Source organism: Capsicum annuum, chromosome 9 (assembly GCF_002878395.1).
Source record: "Capsicum annuum cultivar UCD-10X-F1 chromosome 9, UCD10Xv1.1, whole genome shotgun sequence".
NCBI classification, from domain to species: domain Eukaryota; kingdom Viridiplantae; phylum Streptophyta; class Magnoliopsida; order Solanales; family Solanaceae; genus Capsicum; species Capsicum annuum.
In genome coordinates this window covers 1,718,087-1,743,693 of record NC_061119.1, presented here as the reverse complement: position 1 = coordinate 1,743,693, position 25,607 = coordinate 1,718,087, and the positions used below count along the sequence as shown (strand labels likewise).

Below are 25,607 nucleotides of genomic sequence, written 5' to 3'. Positions count from 1 at the left end.
GGGTTTCTAGTCGCGATATGCTCAAATCAAGTGGTAACACATATTTGAATGGATTTTATTATTGGAGGTCATGCAAAAATGATAAAATATTTGGATTTGATATGAGTAATGACAAGATTGTTGAAATTCAAACACCAAAATCATTTGTATCCAAACAAGGTGATTTATCATTGTTCAATGATTCCATTGCTATGTATATTTATGAGCCAATAGTGGTTAGTAGAGAAACAAATATTGACATATGGCTAATGGAGAAAAATGGCTATTGGGCTAAAAAAGTAAGAATTGGCCCTTTTCTAAATATCAAAAGGTCACTTGGATATGGAAATAATGGGGAAATTTTTCTTGAAATTGTTACATGTCAATTGGATATATTTGATCATTGTTTAAAGAAAAATAAAGTTCTTGGCTACCAAAAAAGTGGCTATTCTTTGCAAGCTTTTGCTTACAAAGAAAGTTTAGTTTCATTGAAAAAGAAATCAATTGTAATTTAATTAGTTGTTGATTAATGATAATGATGGCTGTCATTTTAATTCCACATTTTAGTCTACCCTTTTAATTATTTTTTATTTGTTCATTTATTTCTTTATACCCCTTTATTTATTCAAGAAAGTTCCTAGGTACTAAGATTGTACGATAATTGACTGTGTTAAGTACACTTTCATCCGTAAATATAGATTACAGATAAAAAGCAACGTACCTCAAATGTGAGACTCTACGATGCAAGTTTAAGTTTAGTCGAGATTGAGAAATTTTACAATGCCAATTTAAATTTAATCGAGTCTTAATCCGCTAAAAGAACTACTGAATTACAAAAATATTTGATCTAAATGATCTATTTAAAGTTAATCGAATCTCAATCAAAATAGTTCTTTTTTAGTCTCCATCAAAATGTGAGATTTAATATAATAGTCTATCAATAAATCAAAAAGTTGATCATATGATATCAAAGCTTTATCCAAAACACAAATTTTATTTGATTTTTTCTCATAAAGAATTAGATTTTATATGATATAGGTGATAGATACATCCCATTTTTATTAAATTTATGGAGTACAAATGTCATAGCAATGACTATTTATTACATATTCTAAAATATATGAGTTCCACTATGCTCAAAACTTCTCAAATGTTAATTATGCACGTTTAGAAATTAAATTTTACTAGCTAAAGTTATAAAAATACATCAAATTTAACTGTTTTAATTGGAAGCACATCTAAAATTTGATTTTCTTTTTATTTCAATAAAATTGTCAATTCAAAATTTAAACTCTATGCATCACAAATCGAAACTCAACCTATTTAAATTACTATATAAGCATATGTTTTTAATATATAGAAGGTCCATCTTTAAGATTCTTAATTAAAAGGGAATTCAAAATTTAAATATCTATTTTTAATTAAAAGCGAATTCAAAATTGAAATTTCAAATATAGATGCATCTTTAACATATAGATGCATATTTATAAAAAAAATAAATTTTACTAGCTAAAGTAAATAAATATATCAAAATTCGACTGTTTTAATTAGAGGCACGTCTAGAATTTAATTTTCTTTTTATTTCAATAAAATCGTCAATTCAAAATTTAAACTCTATGCATCACAAGTCAAAACTCAACCTATTTAAATTACTATATAAACATATATTTTTAATATATAGGTGGTCCTTTTTTAAGATTCTTAATTAAAAACGAATTCAAAATTTGAATTTCAAAAATTCCAAAGTTACTACCATCGATTTGCTTTAATGAGTTCGAATTTATTATTTGTACTTGGTGACTTAACACATAAGATATAAGGTTCAACTGAACCTATAACTTGATACACTGAATTCGTCTCTGAATGTAACTCGAAAAATTAAAAATAAAACTCACTAATTTACTCGAAATATTAGTGCTGCTACTACTACTGCTACATATATATTCGAAATATTAGTACCTTTAATTTGCACTTTGAAAGAGCTAGTGCATGTTCGTCTGCTCTAAGCCTTCCGCCCACTCCAGAGCTGTATAATTACCTCGTCGGAGCCATATCTGCATCGCGTGGTTCAAGGCAAGAACCACCTTCGTGTTTATCGATTGTTCTCATCATCAAGGGCAACTAAAGCTCCTCCTCATCCCTCTTAACTTGTCGTTCGCCTTTTGCGCCTTTGTTTGCGCTTTCATTTTCACTTCATCGAAATACTGTTGCAACAAAATACGACGTTAGTTGAAGTCGATAACTCGATAACCAAAGTGAACATACTTATTCGAGGAGAGTAGGGTTTACTATAACGTAAAAATCATCGCTTAAGCGATCACTTTAACCTATTGGATTTGGATGAACAAAGTCATGTTGAGCTAGTACACTCGACGCACTCAAACCAGAAATGATATGTTCGGCCACTTTATAATGTCGTTGCACCATCGCTTAAATCAGGTGCTACGACATTATATCGCTTTCTGGATCCGGCTAGAGTGACCATTCGAGTAACATAGCAAACGATAAGTGTGTTCATTCACTTGATTCCAGTAGTTCAACGACCGTGTTTAAGCAATAAACTCTATAAGATTGTGAGTCATTGTAATTATTACCTGTTGTTTTCTTTTCCTCTCGAGATCCGCCTGCAGAGAAAAAAACGAAAACAAGAAAAAAAGAATATGAATAAGTTGATGATATGAAATGTTATGGTACTAGATAAGAACAATGATGTTGAGTTCATAATAAAACTATACTCAAAAATTAAGGAGATTTCTGCTAATATAGTTACTACCAGGGCCTGTTTTAGATGTGCATTTTCTTCTTTTAGCTGGTTCAATTCGGCCTCGAGTTCTACAGTGTAAGCCTGCACCAAAAAAAATCGATTATATAGGTCAATTCGGAGTGAAATAAAGCTATGTTGCTCAGACTATTCAAAGATGTATGTCGCCGGGCGCGTGCTGGATCCTCCAAATATAGTACATTATTTGTGGATCTCCGGCACTGATGAAAAGTGCCGCCAGGGGCGTGTTGGGATTCTCCAAAGATAGTACATCGTTTGAGGGTCCGATACAGGTGCAACGACATAGATATCGAGGGGGATGAAAGTGAGTTTTACCTGTTTCCTTGCTCTTGATCTTGCAGCTGATTCTCTGTTCTTGATCATTCTCCTTTGCCTTCTTTCAACAACTTTCTCTACTGGACCGTCTAGTACGCGTTTTCGCCCGCCCCTCATTCCCATTTCCAACCCGTATTGGCCCCCGCTATCGAGTTGATTCACGCATAGTCCGTCTGAGGACACCGGACTAAGCGGCGACCCCATTCCAGCTACGCCTTGCACTTGTCCGTACCCGACCCCACTACCATTTCCTATTCTCCCACCGTAAACTGGCGTTGGCTGTTGCGGGAATCCGCTGCCCCTTTTCATGCTGATCGGGTATAGAGGCGCTTCAACCACCCCGCTTTGTGGAAGCTGCGGATAACCAGGAATGCCAACGCCAACTCCAACACCAGCCGTAACTCCACTAAGGCCGATAACAGGCCGAGCCATTGCACCCATAGTGGGAGCTGTACTGTTTTGATACATCGTATATGACTGCTGCTGAGTAGGTACAGGGGCTGCAGCATTGCCCTGTTCGCGTACGACCCCTGCTTTAACCAAGAAATCCTCGAGCGTCATTTCACCAAACGTAGCCTGTCGTTGAGTGGAACTACTGTTACTAGTGTTCGGTACACTGCCTCCGTTGTTCTGTTGCTGCTGTTGTTGGTTCTTATGAATTTCTGACCAAACTTCATCCACAGTTTTACGACACAACGGTTCAGGAAGAGAAAGTGATCCCTGTCTCGGCAAGCTCTGCTGCTTGACAATACCCTTATCCATCGAAACATTGCCTTGTCCCAACGCAAAATGTGGCGCCGCGCTGGTGGCTTCCCCGGCACTTACACTCTGGCTGTGAGGCTGAGCATGAGAATGCTCGTGCCCATGCGCATGCGCGTGCACATGGGCATGCGCTTGGTTTTCTTCGGCAGTCCAAATGCTATTAAGGAACTCATCCATGTTCATCGACCCGAAATTCTTCCCACTCTCACAAAGGGTGTGTTGGAACTCGTCGAGTGTGAGGGAGTAGATCGACGCTTGTCTACCAAGCGACGAAAACAGTTGATTCTTGTGCTGGTTTTGGTCTTGTTGCAATGGTGATTGAACTTCACCTTGTGACACCATCTCTGATTCTGTTACTCCCATTCTATGACTCTCTCTTCACTAGGACCTGAAATGTGTGTCTTGTGTCAAATTCATGAACAAAACAGATGTAATACTTCTAAAATCTGAAAGTTCCAAATGAATTTGGGAAAAACATTATACCTAAACTTTGACGAAATTTGCTGTAACACGCCTAACTTTGCGGGAATCCTATGATCCCTCCCTCGACTATTTATTACCGTATTTTTATGGCATATATTTGCCCAGCTGGACCACCACGTGAATACACGTGCACTGAGAGCGTAAGGGCCTGAAGTGGTCGAGCTAGACAAATATATGCCACAAAAATATAGTAATAAATAGTCTAGGGGGTCATAGGACCCCGCAAAGTTGAGGCGTTTTAAAATTTAGGTATATTTCCGATTCTTTTCCCAATGAATTTTATATTCCATAAACAAATATACCAAGCTCAATTGATACAAAGTTAAACAAAGATACTTTTACACTAGCATCTAGTTATCTACCCTCCAAATATTGAAGAGAATTCACTAAAAACTCTTAACCTATAATCTTTAAATCCTGAATTCGCCTATAATATATAGACTCAATTTGTATACACTACAAAATTGGACATAATTTTAACCTGTTAAAGCAAATTGGCTATCATTCATTAAAGGTTACTAATCAATACCCAAAAAACAACATACAAATCCACAAATAAAATAATGCAGAGTAAAACATCGTACCCTTGAACTGTGACCAAATTTGTTACGATACACTCCAGCTTCACGGAGGTTCTATTTCCTCTTGACTCAATTTTAGCGTATTTTTATCACTCTTTCGTGCTAATGTGCCACCTTTTGTCAATCTTTTAGCTGATGTGGCATCTTTGACGTGAGCCTATGTAATAAAGGTGTCACGCCAGCAGAAAGAAATGACAAAAATGTGCTAAAACTGAGGTCAGGGTTAATAGGACCCTTGTGAAGTTGGAGTGTGTCGTAACAACTTTGACAGTTCGAGGGGTACTGAATGCTTATCTCAATAATGTATACGCAACCTTACACATCACGCTTACGATGTGAAGACTTAGAGAGTGTTTTCAAAAGACTAACTTGACATGATAAGACATGATAATATGAATAATCTTTTACATGGTCACACACACATTGAAACAATTTTTAACACAAAGTTTAAGCAAAAATATTAAAGGTAAAAAATGGGTTTGCCAGTCTCAAAAGCAACAAATGTAACTTTGTAGACTACTAAAATAGGAACATATTCTTTGGCATGTGGACTTTAAAATACCTTGGGAACTTTCCACTTTTGTTTTAATGTTTTTTTATTGGGCAAAAGATCTACTAAAACACAACTCTTTTTCTTCAATTATTTTAATTAGTCCTAAATTAATTCATACACTAATAAACATTAAGATAAATATGAAATGAGAAGATGGAAAAAACTAATATATATATAGAAATGAACTTTTAATATTTCAATGAAAATTAATGACAAGAGACATAACACTAGTTCAAAATCTTGCATCTCAAGTGAAACCCTAAAAATATCTTGATCCCGAGAAAAAAATATACAAAAAAGAAAAATAAAAGAAATCATTCCTTTTACATGTACAAATATTAGAAAATTTATTAGTAAGTAAGTACAAATCATTAACTTCCAACTAGTAAAGTATATACTTTTTGGTAGAAATTTCTATCGTTTTCAAATTCTGAATCCGCATCTGATATGATACATATAATTGATGTATCAAACATAGTTATGAGAGTTTGACATCATAATGGATTAACAAAAAAGGAATTTTTATGTGAAAAGAGTCAGAAATATATCTAAACTTTGACAAAATTTGCTCTAACATGCCTGAACTTTGCGAATGACCCCTCGATTATTTATTACCATATTTCTGTGGAATAGATTTATCCAATTGGATCACTTTAGACTCTTACGTGCTCAGTGTGTAATTTGCTCTAACACGCCTCCTCAACTTTGCGGATGACCCCTCGATTATTTATTACCATATTTTTATAGCATATATTTATCCAATTGGATCACTTTAGACCCTTACATGCTCAATGTTTATTCACGTAGTGGTCCTGCATCTAACTGGATAAATATATATCACAGAAAAGACCCACAAAGTTTGTGATAATAAATAGTCGAGAAGGTCATAAGAACCACAAAGTTAAGGTAATAAATAGTCGAACAGGTCAACCCACAGAGTTAAAGACATGTTACAATAAATTTTATCAAAATTTAAGTATATTTCAAACTTTCTTCCTAATATTTGTCCTTTAAATCCACCATTCATGTAACTTGCCACAAACACACACACACAAAAAAAAAAAAAAAAAAAAAGCTACATAAAAATCAAGAAAGTAAAATACTTACCTTTTCTTGATGTTCTTTTCAACTAGTAAACTTGCTCTTAAGCTTCACCAAACTTAAACTCATAATAAACATTACTATATAAATATAAATATTAATGATGAAGTTAATTATAAGACAATATTGTGTGTAAATTGAAGAACAAAGAACACAACCAAGAGGAAAATAAATGTAGGTTTTTCATTTTCACTTCACTTTAGTCACATTTGTATCAAGATTTTTAAGTGGGGTCCATATTTAGAAGATGTAAGCAAAAGGGGTATAAATATATTGTTTATATATATAGAAATAATTGGAAAGTCCATAAAAAAATATAATACTAAAAATAGGAAACTTTGGCCATGCATGGGGAGATTGACACGTATTCGACAGATGTTTAATTGGCAATCGTTGTTATGGGCTCTTGTTTATCCACACTTCTCCACGTGTCCCTTTTTATTTTTATTTTTGTTTTTTAAAGAGTTAAAATTTAATTTTAAAAATAAAAATAATTTTATGTACCTACTTCTCTAGCTAGTACTATTAAAGTAAATTTGTATCTTTTTATATGTTTTTTACGGGCGTTTGGCACGATTGGTGAGAATAATATTGGATATTTTGTTTTAGTAAATATTTAAATTGGTATAATAATAATAATAATAATAATAATAATAATAATAATGATAATAATAATAATAATATTTATAGTTTGTTTACATGTGAGATTTAGAGAGAAAAAAGAATACATAATTTTGTAAAAATAGAGAGGTTGTTTTTCAAAGACTTTAATAATATTAGTAAGAAAATAATAATGCTGATATTATTTTTATAAATTGGTATACTAATAATCATAAAAATAATAATAGTATAGTTTGTTTGCATGTGAGATCTAGGGAGAAAAAAAATTAATTTTGTAAAATAGAGAGATTGTTTTTTAAAGACTTTAATAATATGAGTAAGAAAATAATAATACTGATATTATTTTTTGTCGATTATTTGATTTATCATATGAAACTAATTGAGTGTGTTTAAATAAAAATAGGAGTATTGAATACGGTGTAATAAAATGAATTTTTTTTTTAAATTATTAATACCATAATTTACTATGTGCGTAAGAATAGTATTGAACATAATATATAATAAATATAAATATTAATTGTACATAAATAGAAACCCCTATCCAGTAGGAAATTAAATAATATCAAATACTATAACATCATTCATTTTGTTTTTTTGAAATAAGCTTTACATATTTAGAAACTACATAAAAAATTCTATAAGTCATTATAATTAACAATTTAAAAGTTTTAATATTGTATAATTTTATTTTTTTGACAAAACTGGATACAGCCCAATTAGTCTACTGGATCCTTGTTTGAGCTTGTACATATAGCCATAGCCCAACTAATACTTTGCAATAATAGCACTTTCTAGCTATTTTTCGTTTCTAGCATTTAAAACAAGGCAAACAACATAAATTTCGACAGTTTTGAGTTTAATTATAGAAAATTTTGATATTTTATATAATTATTAAAAAAATAATTTTACGTCTGTCAAGATACATAATTACTTCCCAATATATCCAACGAAAATATATTTTTTTCTTTATAAAGATATATAATTAGTTTTGGATACATTTTTTTCGATTTTGAACTTGTCGAGATACATAATACATCCAATGAAGAATCTTTTTTTCCTTGTAAAGATATATAATTAGCTCCCGATATTTTTTTTTATTTTGAATATGTCGAGATACATAATTAGCTCCCCGATACATCCAACGAAGATACATAATTAGTTGAGATTTTTATAATTGTTTTGTAAGGGTGGAATTTTGCGTAAATATAATCAGTTAAGGTGTATGTTTATGTTATTTTTCCTTCAACTAATGTTTGGTATGATCAGATTATTAAAGGACAGTACGGTACATTAAAACTCCCGCTATATATAAAATTCAGGAAGGATCGGATCACAAGGATCTATTATACGCAGTTTTGCCTTATATTTTTGCCAGAAATTATTTCTACAGTTTGAACGTTCAACCTCCTAGTCACGTGGCAATAAATTTTTTTATATTATTGAAAGTTAGATATATAGCATATTTTAGATTTATTAAGAGAGTAAAAATTAATTATATTCAAAATTTGACAAATCAAAATTCTTTTGCATGATGAATAATAGCTAAATTTATCTTTTAAAGGAAAAAAAAAAAGGTGGGGGGGAAAGACTTTTACCAATGCTTTACGTTTAAACTTCAAAAACCAATGTAAAGTCAAATTAAAGTAACAATTTTTATTTTTTAAAAAAAAAACAGCAATTATTTTATGGATGTTTATTTTAGGAAGGAAAAGAAAATCAAATACATGATTATTAAATTGTATATTTTAGAAGAATATGACTAATATTTTCTTTATGAAATTAAACTCGCAGAAAAATTCACAGTTGCTATTCTAAAAATGTGCATTGAATAAATTCTATTATATGCAATAGCTCGCAAATTACACAATAATTATAAACAAATTTCCGTAATCATAAACTTCAACAAAGTTAAAAAATAATCATTAGATATAATTATTTTTGTGTCTGTATAGTGACTTTCACCATAATTAAATGTTTCCAAATTCCAAGTGTCCTCATGCTGTTTGTCTAAAGTTTAAAAAAGTAGTCATCAATTTCCCACTATTTGATTTTTTTTTTAAATTATTTCATCTTATGAGTTGTACCCAACTCCCAATAGAAAATAATAATGAAAATAAAAAGCACATTTTCTAAATAATTATTTGGTGTAAAAAATCTATCGATCCGATTAATTCAGATTTCACTGCATTTCAAGACTCAAATCAAGACTTCTAATTAAGAGCAAAAGAATCTCATTCGTTCTAGTATACCTTTACGGTAAAACACAATTCGAAATCTATTATCTGTTGAACTATTTAAGGAAAAACGCTTTCTATCAGGAATTTCTCCATTCTCGTTGATCAAACCTGAGACATCAGAAAATATCGCCCAATAGCTACTACTTCACGACTCTCAAAAAATAGTTAACTTCTCACATCCAGTGGCGGAGCCATCTTTGCTCCAGGGGTTCATCCAAACTCCCTTCGACAAAAAATTATACTGTTTTTATATTACTTTTACATAGTTATAAAAAAAAATTATGCATATATAACGACTGTTGAACCCCCTTCGATTAATTCGTATATTTACTTCTGAACTCCCTTAATAAAAATTCTAACTCCACGGCTGTGTCAGCATACCATTAGTGATAAAGCACAACAACAATGTCACATAGTAATAATCACATTGCTTTGCCAAAAGTTTGGACATTTAAGTAATTTCATCAAATATTACCTCTATAAAAACCAAACTTCAACACTTTAAAAGATTCAAAGTAGTAAAATTCAAAAAAAATGTATACAAAAATTCTTGTTTTTTTATTCATTAATTTCTTTTATTTTTTTTACTTTCTAACATTGGCTTCTGACCCTGACCCTATCCAAGATTTTTGCATACCTAACACAAAAAAATCAAAATCCATTTTCCTATCACCATGCAAAAATTCAAAACTAGTAACACCAGACGATTTCGTATTTTCCCGCCTAAAACCCCCAGAAAATTTCACCGACACAGGCCTCGCGGCCGTGTCAGTGAACCCCTCGATATTTCCTGGACTTAACACGTTAGGAATGTCGTTCGTGCATGTTGACTTGAACATTAGTGGCATAAACCCCCCTCATTTCCACCCTAGAGCGACCGAAATTGCCTACATTCTACGTGGAAAAGTCTATTCAGGATTCGTCGATTCAAATAATCGAGTTTTTTCTAAGGTGATTGGACCAGGAGACGTCATGATTTTTCCTAAGGGGTTAGTACATTTTATGATGAACGTCGGAGAAACTCCGGCGACAATTTTCGGGTGTTTTAATAGCCAAAATCCAGGCAATGTGAAAATTCCATCAACAATTTTTGGTTCTGGAATAAATGATGAACTTTTGGAGAAGGCATTTGGATTGAATATTAAGCAAATCGTTGTAATGAGAAGGAAGTTTTTTCCCAAAAAGATAAAGAGGTAAAGTTTGATGAGGTTCATAATTAGGGAAAAAAAATAAATAAGAAGAATATTTTTATTAATTTGCCTCTTGAGATACTTTTGAAATTTTACAAATTTATTTTTATATTTTTAAAGAGTATTAATTGTAGAGGTAAAATAAAAAAATTAATTTTATCTTTAGTTAGTATACGTGGATGAGTAATCTGAGATATGTATTTTTAGTAAAATGATCAATTAATATGGGTCGGAGGGAGTAAATGATAGTATTCCCTCCGTTCCATATTAGGTGATCGATCATCTTACTATAAATAGGTGTATAAAATTACTTGTCCAGTTACTAAATCAAGATAAATTAATTGTATTTTTTAATTTCACCCTTATAATTAATTCTCTTTGAAAATGTAAATAAGTAATTTTTAAAGTTCTAATAAAGTAACTTAAAGGATAATTTAATAATATTATTCTTCTTATTTATGATTTATAAGCATAAGTAGAAAAGTGACCGACTAATATGGAACACATGGAATTTATTTTTTTGTTTATTTTTGAAATTTGTTGTCAATTACCTTTTCGTTTTATTTTTTGGGTGTTATTTCTTTTTCTCTTAAAGAGATGTAGTGAATGATTTATGACATTTTTTTTTGTTTATATAATACTACAAGGCCTTTCTACAATATTAATTGTTTTATTATCCGCGATTAATTATCCCGAAAAAAACTTGTTCCTAACCAAACAATAATAAATGATACTCCCTCGTAAGGGTGACAATTGGGCGGGTTGTATGAGGAATGAATCTATATCTGTGCACGGAAGTTGTTGGCCGGCGACTGTTCAACTGTTCGAACGCAATGTATTGGTGTTGGTTCCGATTCAACAAAGGTAGAATGCCTGGACGAAGGTCCAGTACAATAGGTAGCAAGCGTGTTCGTTTTGGCTCCCGAGCGAGAACGATATTCATTGTTTTATTATTCGTGATTAATTATCCCGAGAAATACTTGTTTCTAATTAAGCGATAATTAAATGATATTCCCTTGTAGGTTGGCAATTGGGGGAGTTGAGTCAAATTTGAGCGAGTCAAAATAAGTCACGATAACAAACAGGTTAAATGGAATTGATTCCAAAAAGGAAAAAAAAGTGCGAAAAATACCTATACTTTAGCGAAATTTGCAGTTACGCATACTGAACTTTACGGGGATCCTATGACCCACCTAGACTATTTTTTACCGTATTTAATTAACATATATTTGGCACTTGGACCATTGCGTGTATTTCACGCACATTGAGCGCGTAAGAAAAAAAATGTTTGATAAGGGGCTAATCTATGCCAAAAAAATACGGTAAAAAATAATCTAGAGAGTCATAGGACCCCACAAAGTTTAGGATGCGTAACCGCAAATTTTTCCTTCCAAAAAACCAAAGGCAAAAACAAGATTTCATAGTATCACAATAATTATGATGGATTACAAAGTATCAAAAGATATTTGTGATACAAAATATTTCTCTCCAAGTCAAAATTTTGACATCAATATATGAATGAAACTGAACGAACAATGAAACACGAGATATATAGGCAAATATACGCGCAAGATGAAACCATGCGCGCATCTTGCACGTGCAGCTATAAGAATGTCAAGTCTACGCGGTTAAAAGCGTGTTGACGATTTTCTCTCCCATTCCATCAATCATTGGAACCAAATGACCAGCACCTGGAATTTCATGATATTGTATCCATGGCAACTGTTGTGCAATGTACCTTTGTAGTATGACAGGTGAGAGCTTATCCTCGGCGCCTTGCCACAAGTGAACGGAACCTTCATTGTTAGGGAACGGGTTGTCAAGATCTGTTGGATCGAATTCCCATGTTCCGAAGCTTATCATTAAGTCGCGGTGGAGGGACTCGTATTCTCCTCCTTGTCTTACCTGTGCCTGAAGGAGAATGAGTAACAGAAACAATGAGCTATAACAACACAAGATAACAGGCAACGTAGAGTAGAAAAAGATAACAGACATCCATAGATTAGTCGAGGTGCACAATATTGTCCGAGCACCATCGCCATCAAAAGGAAGAGTTTTTAACCGTTATGACTTGCTAAGTCTATTCGTTGAATGTCGATCAATTCTTACCGAAGTTGTGGGGACTCTTCACTTTCGATGCTGCACCCGTAGCGAATTCTCCAAGAATACACTAGCTTTGGCGAATCCGACATGCACCCATTCACATTTTTGAAGAGTCCGAGCAACATAGATTCTTACATGTCAATGTCTACTTTTGATACTTGGATACATATATTTATTCCTCGCGAACCTAATCTGGAGTTAGAGTTGTCGATTAGCCGACTTGCGTATGAACAAATCTTGATTCAGTTTCTATAAGCATGAACTTGCTACGTTTTGGTGAGTACGAATTTGCCAAATTCATTCATGTAAACTTCAATTGCAGTTATGACAAACAGGAGGTTCTTAATCGTTTACTAATCTACCATGCCTCGACTAGTCTATGGTTGGCCGCATGCCATAGTCCAAAGCATAGACTAACTTTGCAAGCGAACTTACAAGATGCCAACCATTAATCGTCTAGCGTAGACTCCACTAGATTTCTTTTTCCTAATCTCCTGTTCTTTTGTTCATTCACAACGCCCCCTAACACTTGGGAGATCTTCCTTTCAAGTACTTGGGAGTACCATTCTCAACAAGGAAGCTCTCAATCAACGCCTACCTATCGTTGAGAAGATGATAGCATGAATGAGGTGCTGGTACTCTAAATTGCTATCTTACAGTGGTAGATTACAACTTGCGACGAGGGTGCTGTTTGAAACGCAAACATACTGTGCACATTGCCAAAGAAGATCATAGCCACGGTCACAACAGTACATAGAAGATTCCTGTGGACCGGAAGCAATGACTGCTCGAGAACGGCCCCGGTAGCATAGGAGACGGTCTGTAAACCCAAGACAGCAGGATGGTTGAATGTACTAGCTATTCTCACATGGAACAGGGCAGCAATACGTAAACTTCTAGGGGCAGTAGAGCAGAAAAAGGATCAACTATGGGGGTGGTAGGTACATTCATTCTATATAAAGACCAAACAATTTGGAAATAATGCAGACTCCTACGCAGGCCTATTGGATTCTACGGAGAAGCTTTGATGCAAGGGGTTGGTTGGAAGGTGGAAAACTCTTGAATTTAGCATTAAGAAGCGTAATATAACAATGATGCCGCAATACTTTAAGGTTACACGGAGTAAATTGGTGCTGATTAAAGGGCAGATTCCAAGACAACAATTTATTTTGATGTTGGCATTACATAGAAGGTTGTCGACAGTGGACAGAGTACAGAAATGGGGTATAGCACTTTCGACAGGTTGTGTTATAAGCAACAATCAGGTGGAGGAGACATTCGAGCACCTACTCATTAATTGCCCTTATTCCACTTCTATATGGTTTTCTCTACCGAAATGGTTAAGTTACCTTAGGCCTATCGGAGACAAGAATCGGGAAGTGTCATGGTTGACTCAAAGAATCAACAATAGCAGACCACAAGCAGGAATGCTGGGATTCTGCTTCGGTGCAGCAGTATACCAAAGATGGGGGGAGAAATAGCACGAGATTCAGCAAACAGGCCATCGGGACAAAGGGTCTGAGATATTGCTGTCCAGATGGACACGGGACAAAGGCAATGCAAATGGTTATCGAAGTCGGAGCAGATTAACACATATCCGATATAGTACTTAGTATAGCTGTTAAAGTTTTGTCATTGATAACAGCTTTCTGTTGATAGAATCTTGTATAGGAAAAGTATATGTGAGCTATTTTGAGTCCAAAAGAGTCGGCAGTTTGAAAACTTTGATACTTTGGTTGAATGAAAAAGAAGAGTCGCTTCATGTTGATTTTACATTCAGGGTAAATTTTAAATTTAAAAATAAAGGAGTCTACTGCTACGACTACCACTTCTGCGATTTTCTAGGGTTCACTTTGAAGTCCACTGCTGCAGCTTCTTCTTCTTCTTCGTTTGTTTCTTGTTCTTATATTATGTCTTTTCCTACGTTGTTTGGTCTCGAACTGGGGGTCTATCGCAAACAGCCTCTCTACCTCACCTCTGAGGTAGTGATATGAACTGTGTACATTCTACCCTCCCCAAACCCCACTATGCGGGAATATATTGGGTATGTTGTTGCTGTTGTTTTGCTATTGTGGTCTCGCTGGTCTGTTTTGCAGAAGGTGTTTCACTTCAATGATGCGCTGGCATCGCTTCACGCTTAGCCTAATGCATGATGCAAACACTTGTCGGCTTTTTCCGCATCACGCTTCCCTGAACACTGCCAACGTCAAATGAGACTTTTGTCCAATGTTGCTCACCGTCACACACTTCAAAAATGTCGCCAGGGGTGCATCGGATCATCCAAAAGTAGTGCATATTTGGAGGATACGACAAAGGCGCGGCAACATTTTTGGGGAGTCCGAGCAACATAGCTTTTGACCAAAAATTAGGCCATCTATAGCTGCATTTTCATAACAAATTGATGCTGAAGGAAAGAACACTTACACGATAGTCCTGGCTCGAACTTTGCTTCGAAATTAGCTCTAGGTCCTTTGAAGAGAAAACAGCAGGGTTGTGACTTGCAGCACTGCATGCCGGAAAGAACTTCTGCGTGTTCCACAAATAGGTGAGCCACGGAAGGTAATGAGCAACGCGAAGGGTCCATTTGTCTTGAGGAAGCTGAAGGTCGAATGCTTCTAGGGACATATTCACAGGTAACTTAGGCCACCAATAGTTGACAACTGGTGCAATAAGAGCTGCACCTGCCAATCTATTACAAGTAACGAACGTGAGTCTTGAATCTTTGATATTCATTTCAAATAACTTAATAAACAACGTCAAAATTATATTTTAGAGTTAACGGTCGAAAACACACCTAAGCTATCACTTTTTCACGAGTTTCATACCTCAAATATGCATTCTTCTCTTTACCTATCGAAACTATCACTCCCTTGGTATTAAAACACACCTCAATGCTAAGTTGGCCAAATACTTGTTCACAATTGACAATAAGTGTGTATAAGCCAACTTAGCATCGAGGTATGTTTTAATACAAAGGGCGTGATAGTTAGGCATGAAACTTGCGAAAAGGTGATAGTTTGTTTAGGTAGGTAAATAGAACAATGGATAGTTGAGGTATGAAACTCGGTAAAAGTGGATAGTTTCGGTAAGTTTTTGGTCATTAAATCTATGTTTTATGTATTTACAATATATGTCATTGGCTTCTTTGTGTGTTCGCTTCTTTATATTTTACAGCCCCTTAGTAAAATACTCGGTTCCGCATTGCATATGAGGTTTAACACTCTCGAAATGTACATGTAATGAAAATGAGATTACCTGTGAGGAATGTATCTGAGACAGGTCCAGACGGCCTGTCCCCCCATCGAAAATCCAATGACGTAGAATTTGGACCCGAGTCCTAATTGATCGGCAAGCTCCTGTACGTCAAACGCCAAGCTTTTGACTGCTCGTTTTGGATTAGGATCACTTTCTCCATAACCAGGTCTATCAAAGGAAACAATGTACACTCCTAAACTTTCAATAACGTCCTGCAAAAGAACAAAATATTACGTCCAAAATACAAAGTTGGTGGTCCGTAAAAGAATATGAGCAAAAGAATCAAGTGACATTACTTGAGAGAGGATGTTACTCGGAACATCATGCCTGCATTCATCGTACCCATGGATATACACAATCTTATATTTTGCGTTCTCTCTCGGTACACCAAACTCCTTGTAAGCCAAGTGTCTTCCATCACTAAGTTTGATTCTAGGTGCGGTGACGGGAGGACCGTCTGGGGACCCACAGATCTTAGGGAGAGGCGGTCGTGTTGCCTGATAACCCCACGCCAATAAACCAATCAAAACAACCAGAAGAATTTTCGCAAACGTCCCTGAAATGATCTCATTTGAGTTGCAAGATAATCACGAATTCAACAAATTTAGAAGGACAAATAGAAAAAGAGCAATCTGATTCAAGTATCTAATAAAACTTTTGGAAAAGAGCATTTGCAAAATCAATAAACTTATCTTCAATTCAAAATTTTCGATTCTACGGGAAAAAACAACATACCCGGTGTATTCCCACTAAGTGGGGTCCAGGGTGGGTAAGTGTGCGCAGTCCATACCACTACCTCGGATGAGATAGAGAGGCTGTTTCTGATAGACCCTCGGCTCAAGACACAAAACAGTAAAAAGACATAATAAAGACAAAAACAAAGTGGAATCGCACACCAATAGATAATAACAGAAACAAGACACCCACGTAGTAGTTATAAGACATCACGAACAAAAAACTCCCAGACACACACATAGCACTTATGACCACTGGCACGGCTTCAAACACAACTCCTACCTACTAGCAAGGGCGCACACCCACCTACTAACCCTATACCCTAATACGCATCATCTACACTTTCCTATCTAGGGTCATGTCCTCCGTAACTTGTAACTGCTCCATGTCACGTCTAATCACCTTCCTCCAATATTTCTTTGGCCTACCTCTACCCTGCCCGAAACCATCCATAGACAACCTTTCATGCCTCCGAAATGGGGCATCCGTGCGCTGCCTCATCACATGCCCGACTAAATTTGACTCCCACATCAAGAACAAAGCGCTCTGTATTGTGAACCAAGCTAATTTGGTAAGGGTCCATGGGTTAGAAGTGGTGAATGAAATTGGGCCGAGCAAAATGCTGGAGTGTTTATCCCAACCCAACTAACATCTAGTTAAAAAGGGAGATTAGTTTGGAAAGAAGGCATTATGCGAATTGTTATGAAGAATCTGATTCTTCTCATCCCTTTTCTTTGATGGCTTCTCGTCCCCGTCTCTGCCTAACACCACATCTCCTTCTACCCTCTCTATCAATAGTTTTTGGTTACCGTAATTTTCCTATTTCAATTTGTTGATGCAATCAATCTTTCTCTGTTGAACAATCGGAATAGTATTCACTACACTCTCTAACAAAGACGACTCCCTATCCCCAGCTCGAAACCCAATAAAGCCATCAACTTTACATAGTCAAGATTCAGTTCTTAACTATATATTCTACATAATACAAAATAAAGAGTAAAGCACCTAGTACCCCTGGAACTATGACCAAATTTGCTACGACACACTCCAACTTTTATGGGTTCCTATTACCCCCGGAACTAAATTTTAGCGTATTTTTGTCAACCTTTTTAGCTGACGTGACACCTTCTTAGCTAACTTGGCACCTTTGATGTGGACTCCATTTTTATGTAATAAAGGAGGCACGTCAGCATAAAAGGGCGATAAAAATAAGCTAAAATTGAGTTGTGAAGTTGGAGTGTGTCGTAGCAATTCTGGCCATAATTCGAGGAGGTACTGGATGTTTTATCTCCAAAATAAAATTGAAAAATTCATACTCAAAAAATTCATCAACTTTACATAATCAAGATTCAATCCCCAACTCGAAACCCAAGAAAGTCGTCAACTTTCTTTTCTAATACCTGTATTGGAGGCCGACTAAATCTAAATTCACCCCAAGAGCTCCATATCAAGAACAAAGCGCTCCTTAACAAAAACGACTCAGTTCTTTACATAATCAAGATTCATTTTGTTCACTACATTTTCCACATATAATACAATTAACGTATTAAAGAAAAAAGGGATAACAATAAAACCCACCAGAAGGAAGAGGAATAGAACTTTTTTGTTTAGCTTTACGAGTATGAGCTCTTGCTGAAGCTGCTGAAATTCTCCTTGTTGGCCCTCCACCAGCCATTTTTTTTTTTCAATTACTAATAGTCTATAGATTTACAGAATTTAAATTAATTTAGATATTAAGAGATATCTGATCTAATAATAGTTTGCATCTTGATTTTTCTTTAACATATGATTTGTAGAAAGAAAATGACAAAAATGGTCCCTTATGTTTAAGGATAGATTCAAAATAGTCCCTTAACGACACACTTAATACTTTTGATCCTTTTAAGTCTAAGTTGCTCGAACGCTTCAAAAATGTTACTGCGCCCATATTGGATCCTTCAAATATATTCGACACTCCAACACCAATTAAATTTACCGCAGAATAGATATAATTATATAAAAAAATGTATAAAATCTGATATAAGATTTAGAAAAGCATTCACTAAGCCAAGAAGATAGTTGGATGTTTTAATTACCTGAAAGAACCTTAAAACTTCGAACATTAATGTGTTTTCGAACCTCTTGTACACCCACAACTCCTAAATCTTGGGTCCGCCACTGCGCACCCGTCGACATTTTGAAGAGTCCGAGCAACCTTTTTTTGTAGCTTATGTTGGTTGTTGAAGGGAGTCTTGGAGTAACTGGTAATGTTTGCGACCATGTGACATGGAGGTCACACATTCATAACGTGGAAACAACATCTTACAAGGATGCATGGTAAGACTGCATACAATAGATTATTGTGGTTTAGTCCTTTTTCGGATCTCACGCATGCTGAAGTTTTAGTGCAGTGGGCTGTCCTTTTTTGTACTTTATGTTGGTAATTGAAAGGGAGTTTGGAGTAATTGATAAGGTTGCAGCTACAACCTCTCGCAGAAATGTAGATTAAGGCTGCGTACTATAGACCCTTGTGGTCCGTCCGTTTTCTATTTTTATGCAGAATTAGGGAAGACAAATTTTTTAAAGAGAAAATGGATTTTATAAGTAATTGATAAAATTATTTACACGTGGCATTTTTTAATTGAAAAAAAAGGTCTAAAATATATCCCCAAACTTTGGAATTAATAACCAAGATGATTTATACTTACCTTCTTGCAGATCAAAGATAAAAACAAAATTGTTCAATCAAAGAGTTTGTATATTATGATAACATGAATAGTCTAAATTCAACATTGTATATTAGAATGCCATATGCAATAAAAGATAGATAGGTGCCTAAAACTTCATAAAAAAATATTTCGAGGACTCTATGAGATCATTTTGTAAGTTTGAGTGTTTAAAAACGGAAAAAATAGAATCGAGATAAGGTGTTTAGACGTGTATTTTCATAATAACAACAACAACAAACCCAGTATATTTTCACATAGTGGGGTTTGGAGAGGGTAGAATGTACGCAGTCCATATCACTATCTCCGAAAAAGTCGAGAGGCTGTTTCCGAAAGACCCCCGGCTCGAGACAAAGGACCATATTCAAACATCGCACGCATGCAACATAATGAAAAAAATAGCGATACAACAACAACAAAAAAACGTGCATTAACTAGACGTGCATTCTCAATGTTGGAGTGTTTACTTGTCAGCTAAGTCCAAATTTGAGTATATATTATGTTAAATTTTTTCGTGAGTTTAGTACCTGGGCTATCAATTGTTCCTTTTTCATACATGAACAATCACCAACTCAACTATTAATTATTTATTTTTCTATCTGAATTATCACTGTCGTTTTAATGGGAAAAGAAAATAATTGATAATTAAGATATATTTATTAATTAATTAATACATAGAAATGATAGTTCAAATAGAAAAATGAAATAGTCGACAAGGTTGTCTTCAAGTGTGTTTTGACTATTTTCTTTTATCTTTTTCAATTTAGATTATTATTTATAATTATATACCTTTCTCTTATTTGATGCTGTAACATTAGCCTTTTTTTGATTTATGATATTATATTTCTTTTTGGAGCAAAGCATCTCGTACCCCTTGAATTATGATCAAATTTATTACGATATACTTTACATCACAAAGATATTATTATTCCTGAACTCAATTTTAGCTTATTTTTGTCAACCGTTTTAGCTAACGTGACATTTTTTATCAAGCTGACGTGGGCTCTATTTTATGTAATAATGGTCTCACATCAACATAAAAGAGTAACAAAAATACACTAAAATTGAGTTAGAGGGGAGTAATAGGACCCCTATGAAATTGAAGTGTGACGTAGCAACTTTGACCATAGTTCGGAAGGGTACTAGATGCTTATTTCTTCTTTTTGTAACGATTATTCTAGAATAAAATATTATTCACACTCGATAATTATATCAAACTAATAAATATAAAGTAATGAAACTAAAATGACTATACAAATGTTTTAAAAAAAAACAAAATTGGGCAACCAAAAGCTCTATACCATACAAATTTCACTATAAAGGTGCAAAAACACAAATTCTCACACAACATGCTATTGAAAATAGTCACTAGAAATGACATTTTCTCTTATGCAAGTATGATTAGTCCTATGAAAAATACTAAAAACACAATCGATGTATTAAAAATGACATGCATTATGTAACGTGATAGACAACCTAGTACGTACATGCAACTCTTACGAGACATTTTTCTCTCCGATTAGAAGAGCTTTCACAATTTTATCCGCCATGCCATCAAGAACCGGAAACATATGACCAGCACCGGGGATTTCATGATATTGAATCCAAAGTTGTCGTTGTGCAATGTATCGTTGTAGTGTTGCAGGGACGAGCTTGTCCTCGTCCCCTTGCCATAAGTGAACTGAACCTCCATTGTTGGGAAACGGATTTTCCAAATCTATAGGGTCAAATTCCCATGTCCCGAAGCCAATCATTAGGTCGCGATGGAGTGACTCGTGTTGTCCCTGCTGTCTTACCTGAGCCTGTGAGGTACAATGCAGCAGCTCAATAGCGAAACTAGAAATTTTGTTAAGGGTAAAAAAGTAACTTTTTGATCATTTTCCGACAAAGGATGTTCAACTGACCACCTTCAGTTTATGTAGCTTCGCCTATTTCAAAGCTACACGATACATAAACAATGTACTAACAAGCAACAACATTCTTTTCGATGCAAGTGAAGAACTCGATGACCTTGTCAACAAGATCTTATCATAGTGCTATTCGACGAGTAGTGATATTGTCTAGTGAAAATTAGGTTCGTGACATTCATTGCACTTTGCGCTGCGCGTATCTAAGTTTGGTCCAGGCGCGCTACGCTTTCACTGAGATTGTTCAGGAGACATGGTTCAAGCCCGGTGAAAAAATGAAATCAAAAAAAAGGGCTGCAGCGCGAAGGGTGTGTGATCCAGGAAATCTAACTTGATGCAAGAAACAGTTGTTGATCACACAGATAGAACTCGTGACCTATAGGTCATACGGAGATAACTTTACCGTTGCTCTAACTCTCTCCTTTCAAACAGGTATGTACATCGTAACATAACAGTATGAACAAGCGACAGCTAAAATGTAACGAGAGGTATGATCTCGAGAGGAGAACACTTACGTAAAAAACTCTTCTGGCGCGATACTTGGGCATTAATGCTAAGTCCTGGGGAGAAAGAACGCCCGGGTTGTAAGAAGCAGCACTACAAGCAGGGAAAAACTTCTGTGTGTTCCACCAATTCGTAAGCCACGGAAGATAGTGAGCAACGCGGAGATTCCATCTATCCTGAGGAAGCTGATGGCTGAACGCTTCAGTGGACAAGTTCGCGGGGAAGTTAGGCCACCAGTAGTTAGTAACCGGCGCTAGAAGAGCCGCTCCAGCCAATCTGTCACACATCACAACATTGCAATACCGAGTTCATCTGAACCTAGTACTTTTGACGTGATATACAAAGCAGACACAAACATTGCAATACCGAGTTCATCTAAACCTAGTACTTTTGACGTGATATACAAACCAGACACAAACATTGCAATACCGAGTTCATCTGAACCTAGTACTTTTGACGTGATAGACAAAGCAGACACAAACATTGCAATTCCGAATTCATCTGACCCTAGTACTTATCAACGTGAAGCATAAAATTGCATAAACATTCACTAGAACTGCAACAAATAGTATATCTGAAGCCCAAATCATACAAGTACCTGTGAGGAATATATTTGAGCAAGGTCCAAACGGCTTGTCCCCCCATCGAAAATCCAATGACATAGAATTTGGACCCGAGCTCTAATCGATCAGCAAGTTCCTGTACATCAAACGCCAAGCTCTTTACTGTTCGTTTTGGATTAGGATCACTTTCGCCATAACCAGGTCTATCAATCGAAACAATGTATACCCCCAAGCTTTCTATAACCTCCTGTAACCATAAAAGTTATGACGTTAAAGCGTGTATAAGCAAGACAAATGAATACGGATTGCAGGTGAAGGGACAAGAGTTACCGGAGAGAGGCCAGTTGCAACAACAGCGTCGTGTCTGTTAGAATCATACCCGTGGATGAACACAATCTTATGTCTGGCTTGGTCTTTCGGTACACCATGTTCTTTGTAAGCTAAGTATCGGCCATCGCTGAGTTTAACTCTTGGTGCTGTGATAGGAGGACCGTCAGGGGTGCCACAAATTTTCGGAGGAGGAGGCTGCAGTGTGCGATAAGCATACACCGCGAACCCCACGAAGAAAATGGCTAGAATTTTCCCAAACATCCCTGCAAATTTTCCCATTTTCAGCTAACAATGCAATCTTAACATAAAGAAAACACAATCCATTTGAACTTTTATGCTATGTTGCTCGGGCTCTTCGAAAATACAGTCAGGAGCTAAGTTGCTCGAACTTTCCAAAAAATTTGTCATATCCGTGTTGGATCCTCCAAATATACACTACTTTGAAGGATCCGTCACGTATCTGATGACATTTTGAAGAGTCCGAGCAACATAGGTCAGGCGTGTGTCGATCCTCCAAAAGTTAAGCATGTTTAAGGATTCAACACGTATGAGGCTGCATTTTTGAAAGATCTGAGCAACATAGATTAGACGTATCATACACTTCACATGGTATCAGAACAAGCAGAGGTCGTAGTATCGAGTCATATAGTCATAACTTTGACTCACACACTTTATTTGTATTAAAGTTTCATTTAATACATATAAATAATTTATTCAGAACCTACAGTAAGAAAATAAACTATGATCCAGAATCCATAAACTAAAAATTGTGGCTCTGCTTCTGATCAAAATAACAACTACACCTCAACCAAACAAGTCGAAGTCAGCTATATGAATCCTCATTTCTTCATTTAAGCTCATATCATATGGTCGTCACACTAAATAACAATACTACAACAACAACAACAACAACATACCCAGTGTATTCGCATAAAGTAGGGTCTGGGGAGGGTAAAGTGTACGGAGTCCATACCACTATCTCAAACAAAGTAAGGAGGTTGTTTCCGATAGACCCCGGCTCAGGACACACTAAATAACAATAAATGTGAAAAAACCTAGTGTATTTCCACAAAGTGGGGTCTGGGGTGCGAAAGTGCACGTTTTCCGTACTACTACCTCAGAAGTGAGGTAGAGAGGCTGTTTCCGATAGACCCCCAGCTCGAGAAAAAAAACATTCTCGAAAAAAACGTATATAACAACAAGAACAATAGGCAGTAACAAAACAACAAATAGTAACAAAATCAAGACTACTACCAAAATATATGAATCCTCATTTCTTAATTTAAGCTCATATCGTATGATCGTCACACTAATAAAAATAAACATGAAAAAATCCAGTATATTTCAACAAAGTGGGGTATGGGATGAGAAAGTGCATGTTGTCCGTACCACTACCTCAGAAGTGAGGTAGAGAGGCTGTTTTCGATAGACCCTAACTTAAGACAAAAACATTCTAGAAAAAGACATATATAAGAGCAAGAAACAATAGGCAATAACGAAACAACAAATAGTAACAGAATCAAGAGTACTACCAAAATATATGAATCCTCATTTCTTCATTTAAGCTCATATCATATGATCGTCACACTAAATAAAATAAATGTGAAAAATACTCGATGCATTTCACAAAGTGGGGTCTGGGATGGGAAAATGCACGCTGTCCGTACCATTATCTCAGAAGTGAGGCAGAGAGACTATTTCCGATAGACCCCAGCTCGAGACAAAAAAATTCTTAAAAAAAAACTATATAAGGGCAAGAAATAATATGCAGTAACAAAACAATAAATAATAACAACATCAAGACTACTAAACAATAAATAGTAACAGAATCAAGACCACTACCAAATATATATATATATGGAAAATGCAGGTTGTCCGTACGACTATCTCAGAAGTGAGGTAGAGAGGCTGTTTTCAATAGACGCCCCCGTTCAAGACAACAACATTCTAGAAAAAGACGTATATAACAGCAAGAAACAACAGGCAGTAATAAAACAACGAATAATAACATAATCAAGATTACTAATATATATATATATATATACGAAATATTGAGTATATACTTGAAAGAAGAGATGCTGCAGAAATTTCTTTGGTCCCTTTTTCTGCAACTTTTGCCTTTGCCGTCATTCCACAAAGAATTTAAAGCACAACAATCAAGAAAATTTCAAAGGTCCATTTTGTAAGGTTATCAATTAAATATAATATGACGTCCCACATCTTTGGTGTGTTTTTTTGGTATTATTAATAATGTTTGGTTTCATAATTTCATAAAAAAATGAATATAAAGAAATTAAAGAGTTTGTCAATATTCAAGCCAAGTGTAGTGTTTTTGTTTGTTCTCCACATGTGAATTGGACATGCAATTATTAATTCAAAAAAAAAAAAACTTTATTTGCATCAATATTTACATTAAATCAATAAAGTTAAAAATTAAATTAAGAAAAAATGTATATTACCTAACATGGTTTATGATAAATATGCATGTAAAAGACATACATATCAACAAAGACTATGTATGACATGGTAAGTATTCTTTTATTCTTTAAAAACATATTTCGCGTTTGAATTTTCTTAATGTGTGACTCTTAGGTGTGAATTTGAATTTAATTAGGTTTCAATGTGTATAAAAGATGGCGTGTGAAATTTTTCGAAGCGAATCTAAATTTTATCAGACTTCAACTTAGATATCTTACACCAAAGAGGAATTACAATATGAAAAAAAAGATCAAAAATTGTTGAAAAAGAAAAGGAAAAAAAGATATAAGACTTTAGTTTCTTTCTTCTTTCTCATTTTGTCAATAATTTAATTCTAATTCTCTTTCTTCTTTCTCATTTTGTCAATAATTTAACTCTCATTTCTTTCTTCTTTCTCATTTTGTCAATAATTTAACTCTAATT

The 25,607-nt window shown here is 35.0% G+C and overlaps 3 protein-coding genes across 14 annotated transcripts in view; 1 reads left to right on the top strand and 2 right to left on the bottom strand.

Moving 5' to 3' along the window:
• Nucleotides 1-1,759: 1,759 nt before the first annotated feature.
• LOC107856113 (protein ABSCISIC ACID-INSENSITIVE 5) lies at nt 1,760-6,738 on the bottom strand. Its single transcript, XM_016701108.2, has 5 exons — nt 6,563-6,738; nt 3,077-4,226; nt 2,753-2,824; nt 2,574-2,603; nt 1,760-2,183 (listed from the first exon to the last, which is right to left on the bottom strand). The coding sequence occupies exons 2-5, from the start codon at nt 4,199-4,201 to the stop codon at nt 2,091-2,093; spliced, it is 1,320 nt and encodes a 439-aa protein (XP_016556594.2). The 5' UTR covers nt 4,202-4,226; nt 6,563-6,738; the 3' UTR covers nt 1,760-2,090.
• Nucleotides 6,739-9,939: 3,201 nt separating this feature from the next.
• On the top strand, nt 9,940-10,741 carry LOC107856114 (germin-like protein subfamily 3 member 2). The gene has a single exon (XM_016701109.2). It carries the CDS (start codon nt 9,949-9,951, stop codon nt 10,609-10,611), a length of 663 nt encoding a protein of 220 aa, XP_016556595.2. The 5' UTR covers nt 9,940-9,948; the 3' UTR covers nt 10,612-10,741.
• Nucleotides 10,742-12,007: 1,266 nt separating this feature from the next.
• Nucleotides 12,008-25,607, bottom strand: part of LOC107843218 — a 40,776-nt gene continuing 27,176 nt past the window's right edge. For 7 of the 12 annotated variants that reach the window (XM_047395936.1, XM_047395940.1, XM_047395938.1 and 4 more), the window contains 2 exons: nt 21,825-22,089; nt 20,681-21,204 (listed from right to left, as the gene is read on the bottom strand). In XM_047395936.1, coding sequence (XP_047251892.1) covers nt 20,899-21,204; nt 21,825-22,089 — 571 coding nt within the window. In that variant the 3' untranslated portion in view covers nt 20,681-20,898. Of the gene's footprint in view, nt 12,516-15,131; nt 15,397-15,962; nt 16,175-16,258; nt 16,519-18,275; nt 18,554-20,680; nt 21,205-21,824; nt 22,090-22,411; nt 22,624-22,706; nt 22,970-24,373; nt 24,521-24,548; nt 24,690-24,769; nt 25,047-25,165; nt 25,209-25,607 lie in introns of those variants that run through there. The other 5 variants (XM_016701110.2, XM_016701106.2, XM_016701111.2 and 2 more) reach the window with 5 other exon arrangements.

Coding starts and splice junctions, on each gene's coding strand:
- LOC107856113 (XM_016701108.2), bottom strand. CDS start 4,201: ATGGGAGTAACAGAATCAGAGATGGTGTCACAAGGTGAAGTTCAATCA. Junction 2,825..3,076: donor GATCAAGAGCAAGGAAACAG/GTAAAACTCACT, acceptor TTTTTGGTGCAG/GCTTACACTGTAGAACTCGA. Junction 2,184..2,573: donor AGAGGAAAAGAAAACAACAG/GTAATAATTACA, acceptor TTGTTGCAACAG/TATTTCGATGAAGTGAAAAT.
- LOC107856114 (XM_016701109.2), top strand. CDS start 9,949: ATGTATACAAAAATTCTTGTTTTTTTATTCATTAATTTCTTTTATTTT.